General features: G+C 46.2%; 1 protein-coding gene across 1 annotated transcript in view; it reads right to left on the bottom strand.

Annotated features, from left to right (window-relative positions):
• Positions 1 to 16,696, bottom strand: part of LOC121045838 (neprilysin-1) — a 47,114-nt gene extending 30,418 nt beyond the window's left edge. The window contains exons 1-8 of the mRNA XM_040499187.2: positions 16,674 to 16,696; positions 15,638 to 15,756; positions 14,985 to 15,062; positions 11,609 to 11,770; positions 9,588 to 9,674; positions 7,770 to 7,972; positions 7,188 to 7,370; positions 1,822 to 1,908 (exon numbers count right to left, since the gene is read on the bottom strand). Coding sequence (XP_040355121.1) covers positions 1,822 to 1,908; positions 7,188 to 7,370; positions 7,770 to 7,972; positions 9,588 to 9,674; positions 11,609 to 11,770; positions 14,985 to 15,062; positions 15,638 to 15,756; positions 16,674 to 16,696 — 942 coding nt within the window. The remainder of the gene's footprint in view (positions 1 to 1,821; positions 1,909 to 7,187; positions 7,371 to 7,769; positions 7,973 to 9,587; positions 9,675 to 11,608; positions 11,771 to 14,984; positions 15,063 to 15,637; positions 15,757 to 16,673) is intronic.
• Positions 16,697 to 17,183: the final 487 nt, after the last annotated feature.

The raw sequence follows: 17,183 nt of genomic DNA, 5'->3' as shown, positions 1-17,183 counted from the left end.
TCGAGAGTACTATCGATAGTATCGATAGTCGCTAGAAATCTTACTATCGCTAGTAAAAAAAACTCGATAGTACTTCAATAGACGACTATCGAGAAACTATCGATAGTACTATCGATAATCGACTATCGAAAAACTATTGAAAACGAGAAAGCCGTTTACAACTCCCTGTAACGCCGAATTAGAGCGCAGCTCTTGAGGAGGAGGGAAGGGTACTGAGAACAGGGTATACCCCTCGTCCCTCCTCCTCATCCTGCCTCCCACTCCTCGCTCCGAGCGGCATCGGCGTCGCCGTCGCCGTCGGCGTAACCGTGAGGATACGTGACCCTCGTGACCTCACGGGGGGTAGCGTGACCTCATAGGGGTCACGTGACGTCACCGGGGTCACGTGACCTTAGGAGGTCACGTGACCCCTCAGGGGGTCCTGAGGGGGTGACGTGGGGCCCTGAGGGGGAGGGGGGGTCCTAAGGACCCCCTGAAAGGGTTCACGTGACCACTGTGACGTCACGTGGCCCCGCGAGGACGTTTCGGCACGGTGCTGAAACGTCGCCACGGCTACGGTGACGGCGATGGCGACGGCGACGCCGCTGAAGCCGGAAACGGGCGCCTAAGGCCTCATTCACACAGCCGGCGCCTCTCCCATCTCGGCACCGTCACGGGAGCACGCCGGGGCGGGGACGCGACGGCAGGGTGTCCGAACAGACCGCAAAGCGACGGCGGCCGCAACGGCAGGATTGGATTGGATCGGATCGCTTATTTATTCAACTTAAATTACCAAATAAAGAGATAATTGTGCCTAAACATTAGCGCGCACGTTTCTTTTCTTTTTCTTTTTTTTTTTGTAATTTAAGAATTTGCGTTTGCCATTAGCGATTCCCGAAGAAAATTAACAAGAAAAACAACACAACAAGCGTTGGCTGACTTTTGGCAACCGAAAGATGAAAAATCTTCAAAACTTATCGAAACTTTGCTATTTTGTGATTGGTCGGTTTTCGATAAGGGCGGGACTCCGTCATCCGCCGGGACGTCCGGACGCCGGTGACGTAGAGCAGCTCCCTACGTCGCCCGGCACCCGGCGTGGCACAGCTTTCCGGCGAAAACCTGGCCGAAAACCCTCTCCCCTGCCGGGAACGCCCCTCGCGACGGTGCCGGGATGGGAGAAACGCCGGCTGTGTGAATAAGACCTAAGAGCTGCGCTCTAAAACTATCGATATTAGTATAGATATTCGACTATCGATACTTCTGTGACACTAGTGTCGATAGTTCTGCACCACTACCCGCCTCCCCCTTTCCTATATCTACTCCAGCCTTTACCTTGCCCCAGCTTGGCTCCCCTCGCAGCTTAGAAAAGGGGAGCATTATCTTCCCTGCAGAAAAACGAGGTTGTACGTCGGCCTTTACACAAAGACAATGGGAATCGTCTCCGAAGCTGTTTTCACAGATTATCTGATTTCATTTTCTTGTACATATGGGTTCTTTCTGTTCAGATTAATAAGTAGCAGGCAAGTTTCAATAAGACTAATTATTGGCTTATTATCTATTGTTAATGATAGTACAGCTGATTCAGTCCTACAATGGTATGATCATTGTTTATATGAGCTTCCACTCTTGATTCTGTCATACTGTTCAAGAGGGTTGCAATATGTTCAACAAGCGTTTATGCGTGCACTTTCCATAGTCAACTGACTCATAATCCTACAACTAAATTTACTTGACCCACAGTGAATCCTTGACACTAAAGAAACCAAATTGAAACTTCCACAAATGTATATTCAAATACACCAAAAGGTTGTAAGATCTCAAACACATAAAAAAAGAAGAGACCTCGGGTATGGCACTTTCCAGCATCTTCAAAGACATCAGGTTGTACATACTTCTTGGATTCCGCATGACATTCGGAGGTTCCGCAATCTGAAGAAGGGAACAAGCCCAGCACTCAGTATTAAAACCTCCCAGAAAAATATAGCATGTCATCCTTAAATGTCACAAAATAAAAATCGTATTAACTGGGTGTATCCCGAATATTTCGACGAAGTGTTTGTTGAATGTTCGTCTGGTGAGACATCCAGCCATTATTGTTTCTTAACCTCGCTTGAAGCGGACAACTACCGACTATAGTATGATCATTCTCAGTATGATCGTTCAAAGTTTTGCTTCTCAAAAATCTAAACGTACCTACTGAGAACAAAATTGATTTCATTAATACTACATTATACAACCTAAGGTCAATGTGCTTGTAGTTCTATAAGGTTCTGCTTGCTAAGATGGTGTTTACATATTTCAACATAAAAAGAGATTTTGTGTATTTCAAGGAGGTGAATATTTTTGTTGACTTGCTTTTTTGGTGCTTGATGAAGCATGTTTGCGGTCGAAATTTCTCTGTGATACATGTTTTCGAAAACTCTTTACATATTTATATTCTGTGACAAAGCTCTCTTTGGAGTGTTTTCGTTCTGTTTTTGACATTGTTTACTACGTAAAGGAACTAAGTTCATGTTTTAGAAATCTGGCGATCTTTTAATTTCGTAATATGATTTCTTTGAGATGTTTTTTATTATTTTACATTGCTGGCACTGCAAGGGCTCGTCAAGCTGCCTGTGGGTAGCTTTTTCCCTCGGTCTCCGCTATCAATGAATGGAAATAAAAGAATTTATTATTATTATTATTACCAAAGCAATGCTTACCACAGCGTCACTTTGAACCGGAAAAACGAGCAAACCGAGCCCATTCAGATTGGCTGACGTCACTCATGATTGACGCCCGTGAGAAACAAACATAAAAAAGGGACGCAAAAATATACAGCAACGCACGACCCTGACGTCACGCCGTTGCAGTGGCGCTGTTGTCTGCACGGCGCATGCGCAAAGCCTTCACTTGATGCAAATCTGCTTTCTGCGCACGTCCAGCGTCCCTACCTGGCGTGGACAAACGGGACTTGTTGGCAGACTTGTACCGTACGCATTACAAGTAACCAAATTACTTGTAATCGATTACTTTTTGGAGTAATTTTGTAATCAGTTGATTACTTTTATTAGGCAGTAATCACAAGAGTAATTTGATTACTTTTTGAAGTAATAAAATTACTTGTAACCGTTACTATTTTTCCACGCGCCCCCCCCCCCCCCCCCCCCCCCGGGCACCCGCTTTTTTTATAAAATGACAAAAATAAAATTTGCTTTTTTTTTTTCGAACGGAAAGAAATAAAGATTTTTGCGGAGCTTTAGGAAACGAGGTCAACCTCTTTCTATGTGCTGTTTCTGTGGAATGTCCGTTTTTTTGTTTTGTTTTTCGAGCTGGGACAGGGAAGCTCCAGGGAAGCTCCAGGGAAGCCACAGTGCATGACAAAGGCCATTCAGGGCGAAGTTTGAGGAAGCAGATTGTAGCTTTGAGGGTCCTTCGCACACACACAGAAATAAAAAAAAATAAAAAAAATCCTGCTGAGAGTGCCTACTCGCAGCCCGTAGGAGAACCAGAACCGAAGAGTGCCTAAAGCGGATGCAAAATATAACAAAGGTAGTTGAAATGTTTTCCCAATTCCCCTACGTGGTCTTTGTAACAAGCAATGTTTCGAGTTGAGAAGTGGTCGGGGCGATCTCTTCCGCTAATGGATACTACACATGATCCGTTTCAAATCCTGGAGCTGCTGCTCTTTTGAATAACATGTGAGCTCATCCTCATGTGAATAATAAAATGAGCGACGCAATTTTTGAGCGACAACCCTTGCTCAAGCTTAACAACATCTAGAACCTCCTCTGCCTCCCCCGCCCCCTCCCCCCCCCCCCCCCCCCCCCCACACACACACACACTGGCGAACGCCCAAATCATTAAACGTCTTCAAGCGAATTCTATGCTTGTGTCCGGATTGTGAAGGTGCAACGACCACGAAGAAGGAGCCAGTTTTTATACTTCAATACTTGCGCAAATGTGAAATATAGGTTGGAAGTTGCTCATTGTTATGAGCGCTAAAGATGTGTCTTCACACAATAAAGTAATCGGAAAAGTAACAATTACTTCTTTAAGTAATGTCCAATTACTTTTGCCGTCGAGTAATCAAGTAATCTAATCGAATACTTTTTAGCAAAGAGTAATAATAATTGTAATCGATTACTTTTTTTTAGTAACGTGTACAAGACTGCTTGTTGGTAAACAGCGTCCCAGGCAACATCGTCTCTAAACAGCTGGTGAATTACGATCAGTAGCAAAGTTACGCGCAGGTTCTTTTTTTATCTACGGCCCGCTCGCAAGTAAGCTTTACTAGGTTTTCACACTCCGGCTCAATTCGATTGCATATACGGCCGGCATCGTATAGCGGCGCCAATTTCAGCGCCGCAGCGCGAGCAACAAATGGCGTCAAGAAAGCAGGTGTGTCGTGCTTTCGGATGTTGCGATCCTGGCGGTTGGTCGAATAAGTTCCGCCAGAAAGGTACAAGCGAAAGCGAGTGTCGCTGTCGTCGCGGCGTTCCAATAGTGTGATTGTATTACAGTCCGTTTCCAGGCTGCTCGATTGGGGTCACGTGGTTTATGGGCCGCGTTTGCAATTGGCCTCCTGCGCTGAAGCTCTAAACAAACTGTGGCGCCCTCATTTTAGGTAGCACAAGCCCACCTAACTGGGCCTCGCACTACTTATGGCACCTTCGCTGAGCTTTTATTTTTCTTTGTATTACTGAAGAACGAAAAAAACACCTTTCGACGTCCGAAATCGGCTAGATTCAAAGCCGCAAGATCATCGAAAGTTCCAGATTCATATGCCACCACCGCTAGGGTACGCGTCTCTTATTGCTGCGTAATGGCGTCAAAACATATAACGCCCTGACGCCCTTTATGGATGCGTCAGGCGGATTTTTTCGGTCGCTCATCAGTCACCTAGCTGTGTTTGGAGATTTATGTTTGTCCTTTGTCCCTCTTCTTCCCCTTCTCCATGGATTATTCTCATCACTCTTGTCCAGCTCGCTTGCACCTTTGCATTTAATTGCATTATAATTACAACCTTAACTTGCAAGCTTCACCTTTGTTGGTGTTAGACCGGTGGCAACTGATAAAACCCGTTTTCTCTGCCGACGTCTAACCCCTGGTTAGCTCAGTTGGTAGAGCGCTCCACCTGTAATGGAGAGGTCCCGGGTTCGATACCCGGACCAGGCGGATATTTTCGGTCGCTCATCAGTCACCTAGCTGTGATTGGAGATTTATGTTTGTCCTTTGTCCCTCTTGTTCCCCTTCTCCATGGATTATTTTCAGCATCCTTTTCTTTCTCTTTTTTTTTAGAGCGCAGCTCTTAGGGGCCCGTTCCCGGCTTGAGCGGCGTCGCCGTCGGCGTCGCCGTTGGCGTCGCCGTCGCCGTCGGCGTAACCAAGGTCATCCCAAGGTCACGCGACCCCCAAGGTCACGTGACCCCTCCCAAGGTCATCTCAAGGTCACGTGACCCCACGTGACCCCCTGAAGGTCACGTGACCCCTCGAGGTCACGTGACCCCTTCCAAGGTCACGTGACCCCAAGATGACCCCACGTGACCCTTTGAAGGTCACGTGACCCCCAAGTCACGTGACCCCTCTGAGGTCACGTGACCCCCGAGGTCACGTGGTCGCCTCCCCAAGGTCACGTGACCCCCAAGGTCACGTGACCCCTTCCAAGGTCATCTCAAGGTCACGTGACCCCACGTGACCCCCAGGTCACGTGACCCCTCTGAGGTCACGTGACCCCCCGAGGTCACGTGACCCCTCCAGGTCACGTGACCCCCAAGGTCACGTGGGGGTCACCTTTGGGGTCACGTGGCCTTGAGGTCACCCCCAGGTCACGCCTCCCCGAGGTCACGTGACCCCCTCCCCGAAGTCACGTGACACCCCCCCCCCCCGGAGCATATTAAAGAATGAGGGGAGGAGGAGAAGGGGGAGGGGTCTACCCTCCCCTCAGTACCCTTCACTCCTCCTCCTCAAGAGCTGCGCTCCAATTCGGCGTTACAGGGATTTGTAAACGGCTTTCACTTTTTAACACGTGAAACAGCGTTTATTGGCTCACGCTTTTGGATATGACCTGTGCTTCAACGGCGTTCGATTTTTTTTTCTTGTAATTTCGCGTTCCACACCTGAGCAGGCAAGCTTCTACATGTGTAGCACAATGAGACGCTCAAGTTTGTACTATACCAAAGCCTCCTATATACTGACAAAACCTTGCAGATCGCCACGAGAGGCGGCCGCCGAAACGGAAAGGGTGGAGCGTCAGACAACGGATGAGAGGAGAGCCACGTGGCTGGCACCCCGCTGCGGCGAGACGCCTAAACACACTTCTCCTAAGCGAACAAGTGTGCGTCCTCGCCGCCGAGGAAGCTGTGCGCTGACGCCCAGGTTCCCCGACAAATTGCTCTTTGATGCTCTGTGCTACCAGATCCTCACGCTCTAAATGTGCGATCCGGCACTCTATGGCTCCGTCGTCGAACTGTCAGGCTTCGTGAATAAAGAGGAGGCTGTGGTACTACCCAAAAGAAGTCCCGACGAGTACGTTTTCGCAGCGTTCCCTGTGCAACGCAGGAGGCCTATACGAGCTTCGAGGAGGTGACGAAGGCTTTGATCGTGTGCAAGCACCTCTGCCACTCTGCCTCTCCGCTCGCTTTTCTCTCGCCAGACGAGAAAGCAACGCATGCGCACTTGCAGCCAATCAGCGCAGAAAGCGTCTGGTATTGAATTTCAAACACGCTCTATGGTTTTAGTTGCTCCCTCTCTTTAATCTAGGGTCTATACGTTCCAACTCCTGGCTGCCGTAGCCATGGGATTGTCTGGCTGAAGGCCTAATCTACACGGCGGGACGAGGCGGGGCGAATTGGGACTACCAAGAGACCGGGGCATCGCCGCCTGCCGCGATTGGCCAGCTCCTTACCGCTGGCCAATCGCAGCAGGCGCCGATGTCCGGGTCCCTTGATTGGTCCCGCTTGGGCCCGCCGTGTAGATGGGGGCCCCTGGAGAACGACCTGCAGCGCAAGAGGCGTCTGCTGCAGCTCCCAACGCTGCTGTGCCACCGTCATGATCGCGGCAGGCAACAGCGGGACACTTCTGTGACGTCATTTGGCAGAAATCGAGGGAGTACCACATATGAGGACAGTGTAAACGCACCAGTCGGAGGCGATTTCCAGGCACCATACATTCGGTGTCTCTACAGTTCCGACAACTCTCAACAGCATAAAGTCGTAGACGTGTACTCACAGAGGCTAGCTGTGCTTCGAAGGACACAATCTCGTTAACGATGTCTGTGGCTGCCACGTTTGCCCCGAGTAAACATGCGCATCGATAGACGTACAGCTTGTAGCGGTGAAGGATACGAAAGAACGGGCTCCTGAACCTGCCCCGCAGGATTAAGGGCTCGACTCCGAAGGTCGGCTGTCCGATCTGGAAAACCGCAAAGGCATCGGAAAGGTTGTTTACTGCAGGAACGGACAAAAGTGACCGCGCCGTCGTACATGGAAGAAACACACCTGAGACAGTAGAGAGTCTCAGGGAACCGTTTTTGCACATCCGATACGGCATGATGGGCCCTCCGTTTCGAACTGCGCATGCGCTACAGTTTAAACTCTCATATGTGCAGTTCGTGCCGGAGGGCCCACCCACTGTACCTATGGGATGTACAAAAACGGTTTTCTAAAACTCTCTAGTATCTCTAGACTGTCTTTTGTATTATGTGTTTGCAGTATGGCCGCGGCTTAAAAGATATAATTCGCATGTTTTTTTTTTTGTTTTTTTTTTGTTTTTTATGGTGAATATTATGCACAGGAGAGACATCGGTCTCACGTAGAGGATGTAACGTTCGCTGTTGTGGTAATCCAGGTCCACCTTGACCGATATGAGCGCGTCAATGCCCAAGTCCCGGATGGCGTTGCCGAGTAGGTAGAAGACCCGGAAGTTCGCCGTCCTGTTCACCACGGGCCAGTGCGGCATGTCGTAGCGGGCCAGCAGGTCTTCCAGGGGCTTGGTGCCCTTACTGTTGCGCAGGTCTGTGTGGGTTAATGCGAAAGCATTAATCATCCCATAGAGCTGAGCCGGCGGCGACTGTACCCGCAAAAAAAAAATGTGAAAGAAATGCCCATTCTCCCATTGGCTGATCAAAACGGCTCCTAGATAGCCATTCACGAGAGCGCGCGCTCGGCCGCCGAAACGTGGCCGTCCACGCCAGTACACCGCAGACGAACTAAGGAAGCGGAAGAACGACGTTCATGCTTTCGTATTCACAACTCATAAGAAGTGCTTTGGTGTCCTCGGAATTTTTATAGCGTTACTTTTCACGGTAGTACGGTACCTGGAACGGGTCTTCGACTCCCGTGTTTAACGTCCTATCCCACCCATGTATTAAAAGGGGTACCGAGGTGGCAACAAATGGCGTCCCAGAAGCGGGAGTGTCGTCTTGTCGTGTGTCGCGATCTTGGCGGTTGGTGCTAGAAGTCCCGGCAATAAGTACGAGGGAACTTAAGCGTCCCTGTTGTCGAGAAGTCTCAACACATGGCTGCTGAAGCTTCCGCGAACTGTCAAGCTGAAGAGCGACCTGCCGCAGAACAGTCGTCTGCAACGTCAACCACCACTGCTCGCACACCGCCAGGATCGTGGCCGGCGACAGCATGACACAGAGCCGTATATCGAAAGAGTTTGGCCATCAATTGAGAAGAATAGGAGGCAAATGAGGAGACGCCATTGGCCGAAAGCGTGCTGGGCGAGTGTCTTCAGAAATTCGAATGTGGCCAACCAGAAGTCGGAAATAATACCCTGGCGGTACCCTGGTACCGCCAGGGTACCGCCCTGGCGGTACCAGGGTGGAAATAATACCCTGGTGGTCGCAAGAAACAAAATTAATAAGTGCGTCAGAGTAACTCTCGGTGACTGAAAATATAGTGCACGTGATGTTTCAATCACAGTCATTCAAAATCATGGTGGAAGAGCGCGACTAGTGGAACGATCGACATAATGCGCACGCCAGGCACCGAGGGCCGGGAATCTGCCTTCCGAGCGGTCACACCTTGTCCGAGCAAAACAGAGTTCGAGCGGCACATTCGTGTTTTTCATCTTATTGCATGATCAAAATCGAAACATCACGAGCACCATATTTTCAATCTTGAAAAGTCACTACACTTAACCCTTATGCTCTTATTAAAACTGTTTACCACTACCACCACTAAGGGATTCGTTTCAGCTTCTGGTTGGCCAAGAGAGCATGCCAAGCCCTCTATCTGCGTCTGGTGCACGTCCTGGCTCTGCCCGCTCCTCCCGTTGACCAAACTCTCTATATACGCGGCTCTGGCATGAGTCTTCTATGACGTCATGAGGCGGAAATCGAGGGACCACTCTTTAGGACGCTGAGAACACACAAGTCGGGGACCCGTTCCAGTCACCATATCAATACGTCATATCTCCCCAGATAACCTAGCCTGACTGGTGTGGGTGTCAGTGGTTAAAGACCCCATAATAGGCATAAAGAGCTGCTGCGTTTTACACATTTGTGTGAACTGTTATCATAATCTATAAAGACAGTCTAGTCTGACGCATTCATGTACAAAAAGGCGCAGTTACTGCTCAACACCTATGAAACCTAGTAGTGAGCAGCAAATGGAAAACACTTGCCAATATTAATGCAGCCCTGGTAAAGCGCAGATGATTTTTGAGCTGCCGTCTGACCTCGGTATGAAATTACGGTGTTGTTCAAGATTTCTGTAAAGAAACGACGTGAAGAATGCTCACTTCAGAACTGACGGAGTGTAAAGAGTCAAAAGTATTATAGTTCATAATATAAAAAATATGTTTTTCTACAATAGCTATAATCCTTCAAACGGTATCCACTTGACCGATCTAAAAGGTTGCTTCAGATGAGACAAGAAGATTTTCGCTACGTGTGCACACTTTTACGCAGGTACTTTACAAAAAGTTGTATTCAGATGTTCACACACTCATTTAACTTCGAACGAACAGATGCCTGCAAAAATTCCGGACGTAGGCAGTGAACTAGACACCTAGTGACCTGGAACTTGGTGCAGCTTCATCTTCAGCACACATTACACAACGAAAGCCCGCCTGTGCGTCCATATCTAAGGACTTCTTAGGCTGCGTTTGTTTCACTTTCTGATATTTCAACCATTCGTTTAAAGTTGCTTGGACATTCTCATAGCGTCATTATTCGTCGGTTGCTGATTCTAATATGAACCTCTAAAGCTCCAAATACTTATGGTGTATTTACAAAAGCATATAAACTTGGGTCGAAGAAAAAACATAAAGTATTATGTATAGTCTGGGGCGGGATAAGGACCTGCAGCTTCAAGTACTCGCTCGCTGTTTTCCGCCGTGCCTTGGCTGCGTGAGCAAAAACGTGTTATCAAAGGCTAACGCTCGCGCTCAAGACGAACCATCTGCTGGGTTCTTATCCTGTGACCAATTATAGCATTACGTACCCTTGGATAATATCATTAAATCAATGTCGATTGACACTAATCCATAACGACTGACGTCAATACTTTTTAGAAGCAACAGAAACGGCGCAAATCGATTTTGCGATGGATATCGTCATAGCCACCGAAATTAAGAGATATATATATAAGGTTATCATGTATACGCTCTTTGTTTTGCAACTGGCCTCGCAAAAAAATTGATGAACATCTCAACACGTGCTCAGAGATTGTTATAAAAAATAATGGCCACAAGCCGATTTTCTTTTTAAGCGAAAAGTTTATATAATCTTTTCCCGCTTAATAATAGCGTGGGCTGGCTTATTTTTACGGAGTCCTCGCGTTAATATTCGACCTTGAGTTTGTTTTATTGGGTGATGGCATAATCCTCTAAACTGCAAAATAAGAAGTTTTATTTTTTTCTTTTTTTTGTAGTTTTTTTTTTTTTTTTCATACTGTTTGTGCTTTTTGGGCATTTAAATGGTCGTGAATAGGCACTACAAACTAAGTCTCGCCCCAATGAGACTGAAATAAAGCTTTGAACTTCGCATATTTTTCATGGCAAATCACAACTTTCTAGCAAACCATTGTAATTATCTTATAAATAGCAATGCATCTATGCTAATCACAAAAACTAGCTCGTGCTATTCAAGGAATGACACCCTGCCGTGCTTAGAGTGCGAAGTCGTAAAAGACGGGAGGGAAACACGTTTGCGAAAAAGCACCCGCAAAACGCGCGAAAATCATAACTTGAAATATTAGTTCCACAAAATAGTTTGGATTTGGGCTAGTTGGTTGAACATGTTTAGGGGTTAAAAGCGCTAAAAACGACGAACGAGTAGGGGAGACACACACCACAGAGCGCTCTGTTGTGTGTGTCTCTCCTACTCGTCCGTCGTTTTTAGAGCTTTTAACCCTTAAATAGTTCCACAACATTTTTTTTTTTTTTTAAGAAAAACAAATTACACGAGGGTGTTTGCGCCAGGCGAAATAGCGAACATGTTTTTAACGATGCCTCTCTGTGTTTTCTGCACAATAAATACGTTCCGTTATTCAAAATAGCTTGGAACGGTTTTCGCGCATGGTCATGATTTTTGCCCGATTTTCGGATGATTTGTACACGTGTTTCAACCTTAATCCAATGCAATAAATCCTCCCCTGACGTAAAGTAAAATACAAAAGCACCGAGAAAAGGAAGAGGGTCACCTGAAATTTCGTCTTCTACCCTCCGGTGCATGTCCGTGACGACGCTCTTGAGAACTTCGTCGGAAGGCACCTTGGCCATCTTCATCCAGCCGCCGCAAACGAACTCGAAAAAATCCTCGCAAGGTTCCAGATAATTCACTATCGTTCCGCGCATCGTCATCGCTGGAACGGGAAAAAAATGTAAAGACTTTCAAGTTTCGGTACTCACGGATCGTACTCGCAATCTGAACCCGCTACGACACACCATTAGCTACTGTCCTAAAAATATTAACCGTCTCCGGTAATATAAAAATCCCATTCGATGAGGCAGCTTTAGGCAGCTGTGCTGTGTTCACCTTTGACCAAGTTCATAATTCTCGGGATGAAGGTATAACGGAAGCTTGTTGTATCACATATTTTAAAAAGAGGTGCCTCTGGCTAACTATATAATACTATAGTATGTACAGGGATGCACCAAGAAAAAATTAACGCTTCTGAGTTGACGTATAGTGTTGTAACCATCTGTTTGCAAATTCGTTGATGTCTTTAAGATTATTAAACCTGCGACAGGTACTTTTTGGCAATTTTAAATTATTTTGCTTATCTTCTACTTACGGTGAACTGTAAGGGGAACTGGAGCTTTGGCCAAGCTGCAATCGCACCTCTTTTCTCTACTCCCACCTCCTTTTTGATGCAAAATTGAAGAAAAATATATTTTATTTTGAAAAACATATTTTGCGAGCACACGAATTCTGCAAACACAGTGCGAAATATAAATTATGTTCAACATTTAGTTACTACGACAGAAACGTTTACTGATACACAGATTCATCGGTATGTTACATTTAGGACAGGAAGCCCTGGTGTGGAAACAACGCAACATAAAATAAGAAATTTCAAAATGAGCTACCCTATTTCTTTTTCTCGTAATGTTGGCATTGTGCTACGATTATGGCACTTACCTTCGCACGCGATGAATAAAAACTTTGCCATTTTAGCACACTACTGATATTTAGGTTTTTGCGTAGAGTTATTACAATGTACGCTGGAGGTTCAACTGGCGCTAGTGTTCTGACGCAAATTGAAGCAGACAGCAACCAGTCCAAAATTGACTTCCGGTAATGCATTTCTATGGGAAAGAGTGAGTGCATTTTCTCCCTGCGCTCGATCATAAAAGCAAAGATCCCGAATAATTCGTATGTACTAGGTACCTTGGAACGTTTTTCAGTCAGGCCGATGAAATAATTGGTCAGTTACAGCGTTTAACTTTCAAATTCATCGCATTAAAAACGGTGCTTTAACGGCTCTGTACGTGTATTTATTTGCACTGTCGGACACTGTTAGCGCGAACACGACGTCGGCGCTTTTTAGCATGAGGGATATACGTGTCAAACGAACGAAGGACATGCTGGAACTTAAGGGAGACGGCAAGAACTACGCAGTAACACTCGATTAGTAACTACCCGTGTATGTATGATCAAAATAAATTGAAGGCAACGTAATATAGTGCGATTTTAAGTAAGTAAGTACCGCTTTATTCTTTCTGCTCTGAGCGAAGATGTTCGTTCTACGTTCAAAACATCAGCCGTATGCTCTAAGTCTTTGAGAACAAGTGCCTGATAACAGCTGCCCGGCAGAGAAAACAATACGAAGATACACCTTTCATAGCCCACGTACTTTATTCTTTATTTGAATGTTTTTATCCGCTCATGCACGACGGGATCATTTACATAGAGTGACAGGACTGGCATATCATGAATATATAAGCGTCACCGGGATGCTGGCGAGCCTTGAACTCACCCTATATTACTTTTGATTGTTATTTTGCTTTGAATCGTTGCTTGTTTTTACACACCTGCTGCGGAAAACATGTTTGGGATTGAAATGTAGCGAAGTTAAACATCGTTCACTGATGAAGAAAAATACGCTAACTAAAGCAATTACACTTTTACAGTGTTAATCAAGGTACATGTTATTCGGTACGATCCAAATAACCAAAGTGTTCCGTGTTACTTTCCGGCGAAGAGACAAAATGCACGCGCGTTTTCCCATAGGAATGCACAGGAGCACCGCAAGAGTAGACCGGTTGCTGTCTGCTTCAATTTGCGTCACGGAAGTCGCATAGACACTAGCGCCAGTTGAACCTCTAGCGTACATTATAACTCTATGGGTTTTTGCATACAATGCGCCACCTGGTGCGTGTCTGCTCGAGTGCGTTTAACTGCCATTTTACCGGCAACAATTTACTCATGTGCAAGGAACAGTCGATGCAACAAATAATGTCTCTACCATGATGAGACAACCAGGAGATCAATACGCCTTTTGGACAACTAGCAAAGAACCAAGGAACAAATGCGCTGCACGTGCTGCCGTCTGCAGCATCTCCAAAGCAAAAACAAATGACGCTTTGCACGCGTGTTCGTCAACGCTATTTTTATCATTTACTTCGAATATTTTATTCTAATAAGGCGAGCACATGCAGCACGTGAACCTGCGTTCCCAGCATTCTTTCTTGTACTTGGTAATTTGACGAGAGGTTTATCAGGCTCCCTACGTATGATGTCTGCTCCGATTGTTTAATCAGCGTTAACCGCGATTAAAGTGGGCAACAATTATTTTTTTTAATCTCTCGATTATAATGATAAACATATGTAGTGTCTTTATATCCTTAAAGCGTCTCAGTGGCTAATTATTGAATCAATCGTTGCCACAGCGTGGCCCTCCATCGCGTTAACTATGAAAATAAGGGTAATGGCGCGGGTATAGCTGGTGAAAGGTCGTACTTATAAAGCTCAGAGACAAGGGAAGAAAACAACAAAGAAAAAAGAACAACATGAACTATAGTCTATATCCTCCTTTCGCTGCCTACGGTACTCTTATCTTTACAGTCCTAGACCTGTTTACAAAAAACGAGCCCCAACCCTTGTTGTCATTGTCAAGGAGAGCCATGCAGTATGGGGAAAGAGTATGCAACTGATGCGGACCCAGAAATATTTTGGCATCCAGCTCGTGCAAGGGGTCAGCATCTCAGCCCGATGGTGTTTCTTCAGGGTCGATATGTTTTCAGGACTTGATTTGTTCCCTTCCTTCAAGAGCGGCTCTGACGTATTGCTCTAGCAAATTTCAAGAATGTAAAACGCGCAGGATCTTTTCGAGTGTTAGACCGGGTTCATATGGGCGATCTTGTGTCAGTTCGATCTGTTCTTTTGAACCCTTCATTCGAGCTTGTAAGATCAAATATATGGGTTTTCTCGGCGATTGGTTCTTCTGGGCCACTGCAGATGCCGACTATCTGGCCTTTTTTCTGCTCAAGCTCTTATAGGGACTTTTCTTTTTTTATATTTCTTCTTTTTTTTTTTTTTATTTAGATGATAAAGACAGAAAGGGAGACAATTACCGTAATTCTTGCATTCATCACTTTCGCAAGCCAGCGAGTTGTTGGTGTCCCGAAAGGACGTGGGCGGTCTTGGGCACCCTGCGGAAAAATAAGTAAACCGTGTGTGTACTAGTAAGGTAGGCACAACTATGAACATTGCCTCGTCTACACAAGGCTACTCAAAAAGAAAGTGCTTCTGGCAGCCGCGATTTTACGTCTCTTTAATTCTCTTTCCGAGGTGACAGACTCGTACTGATAGGACTACTTGTTTTCATACCAGTTTAGGGTCTTTTTTTTTTTCCCTTTTTTTTAGGCCTAAAGTCTGTTTTAGAGCGAATATCCTCCTCACAAAACTACCACAGCCCTGTCCCTTGGCTCGGTCCCCGGCACCATCGTCGGATTTCTCTGCAGTAGCTCTAAATGCTAGTGATTGAACCAAACTTCACCAAATCCAAACTTCAGCATATTCGAATCATCACTTATAAATACAATTCCAACGGTGACGTCAATGAATATCTAGACTTCTTAGCGAAATGTCGGCCGCTTTTCTGAAACCTCCAGGAAATGCCTTTTCAGGTTCTTCCAATCAGCCTCGACCACCTCATTTCGTTATTTGATCGGACACTTAGCAAAGTGAGCGTCTACCAACACTTCTCTGTTGCGTCAGTCCTCACCGTCGTCCGAGACGTTGAAGCACTTGAGCACGATGACGACCATCACGATGAGAGTGATCACGATCAGTATGGCAACGACAGTCACGCAGGTGTTGAGGAAGCTGTCCGCCTTGGCCTGACTGTTGGTGTCCAGACGATCCCAAACGAGACAAGCAGAATAAAACTGACACCAGTCAACAATGACCGTAGTCCTGGGCTTCCTACTTCACCCACCAGGGGCTAGCGGGGATGCAGATTAGGCACGAGTGTGACGTCAGCGTTCGGCTGGGGCTCGTGTTCTCACTGATTGGACAGGAATCCCAACCTAAAGCTGACCTCATACGCGGGTCCAATTTATGCGGCGCTGGCCTTCGGTAGGTGAAGTCATAAATTCGGCCCTACGGCTCTGGTATCTAGAAGCTGTTGCCAAAGTGCGCTACTAGCTAAGCAGCCTTTAGCTTTTTGTAATATATCGGCCATTGAAAGGGGCACTCGAGTGGGTTCTGACATCGTATATTTATGGTGATAACTCTCCACGGGCTCTAAACATCCTAAACAAAAAAATCTTAAATTTACACTTAAGGGCGGGATTAAGAATCTAATCAAATATCGTAACGCGCCTCTTTCTGCACCTTGGAGCAGACACCAGGTGGCGCCAACGGACGGCTTTTTGGCGTTTTTAAAAGAACTTGAGCACCCCTTTAAGCGAACATCGATCGTAAGTTTCCTGCAAAAACTACGGATCGCAGAAAAATCAGATTGGCGCAGTATCTGTCGCTGCCGAGGGGATAACTTAATAAGGAACATAGCGTTCCGAATAATTAAGTCATTATTTAGTTTCGCAAATACTGACAGACTTGGTTAGTAAACATAGACGCACGGTTTGAATGAGAAACTCGCTGAGCGTTATCGAAAACAGTTAATCAGCAAATTTTAGAAATACTCGTAGCGCGGAGTAGGCGAGAAGTACGTAAAAAATAGTTGATAAAAAAAACGATTTTTAAGACTATATTTGAATCGGGCGTTCTTTCTTTTTGGCCTCCACATTGGGCACGACCCTTTGAAGATCTGTACATCCATCGTCAAAATAAACAACTTGAATTTCAGCCGACGCATCGGGCTGATAAGACCCATCAAACAGCGTCAAAAGTGCACCATCGTGGTGTTCGTCATGTTTCTGCAAGGTGTTTTATTATCCCTGAACCAATCGTAAACAGAAAACGCCGGGTGACTTGTGCTTTTGACGCCGCTCGATTGGTCCGTCCTCGTATAGCGTCGGCTACGTCTGTACTTAGGCTGAAACGAAATATAACTCCCACCTAAGACTTGAACATTCAAATATAGAAAAAGGCCATTCTTACGCATTGGCAGCAGCCTCAGCTTGCTGCAAACGGGAGGGCTCCGATGACCTGATTTGCCTGCATAGTCGGCGAACATCTGGCATTCTCAATCTGGGCACCTGGTCGCAATCTTATGTCATGACACGCCTTCGAAACTGCGCACGTACTAGCAATTGGCCACAAATAAAAGTATGTCGGTTCCGGCAAACACGCTTCATCGAATAATC

Source organism: Ixodes scapularis, unplaced genomic scaffold (assembly GCF_016920785.2).
Source record: "Ixodes scapularis isolate PalLabHiFi unplaced genomic scaffold, ASM1692078v2 PGA_scaffold1__304_contigs__length_218370807, whole genome shotgun sequence".
NCBI lineage: Eukaryota > Metazoa > Arthropoda > Arachnida > Ixodida > Ixodidae > Ixodes > Ixodes scapularis.
The sequence above is the reverse complement of the archived record's forward strand: the minus strand, read 5'-3'. Positions and strand labels throughout refer to the sequence as shown.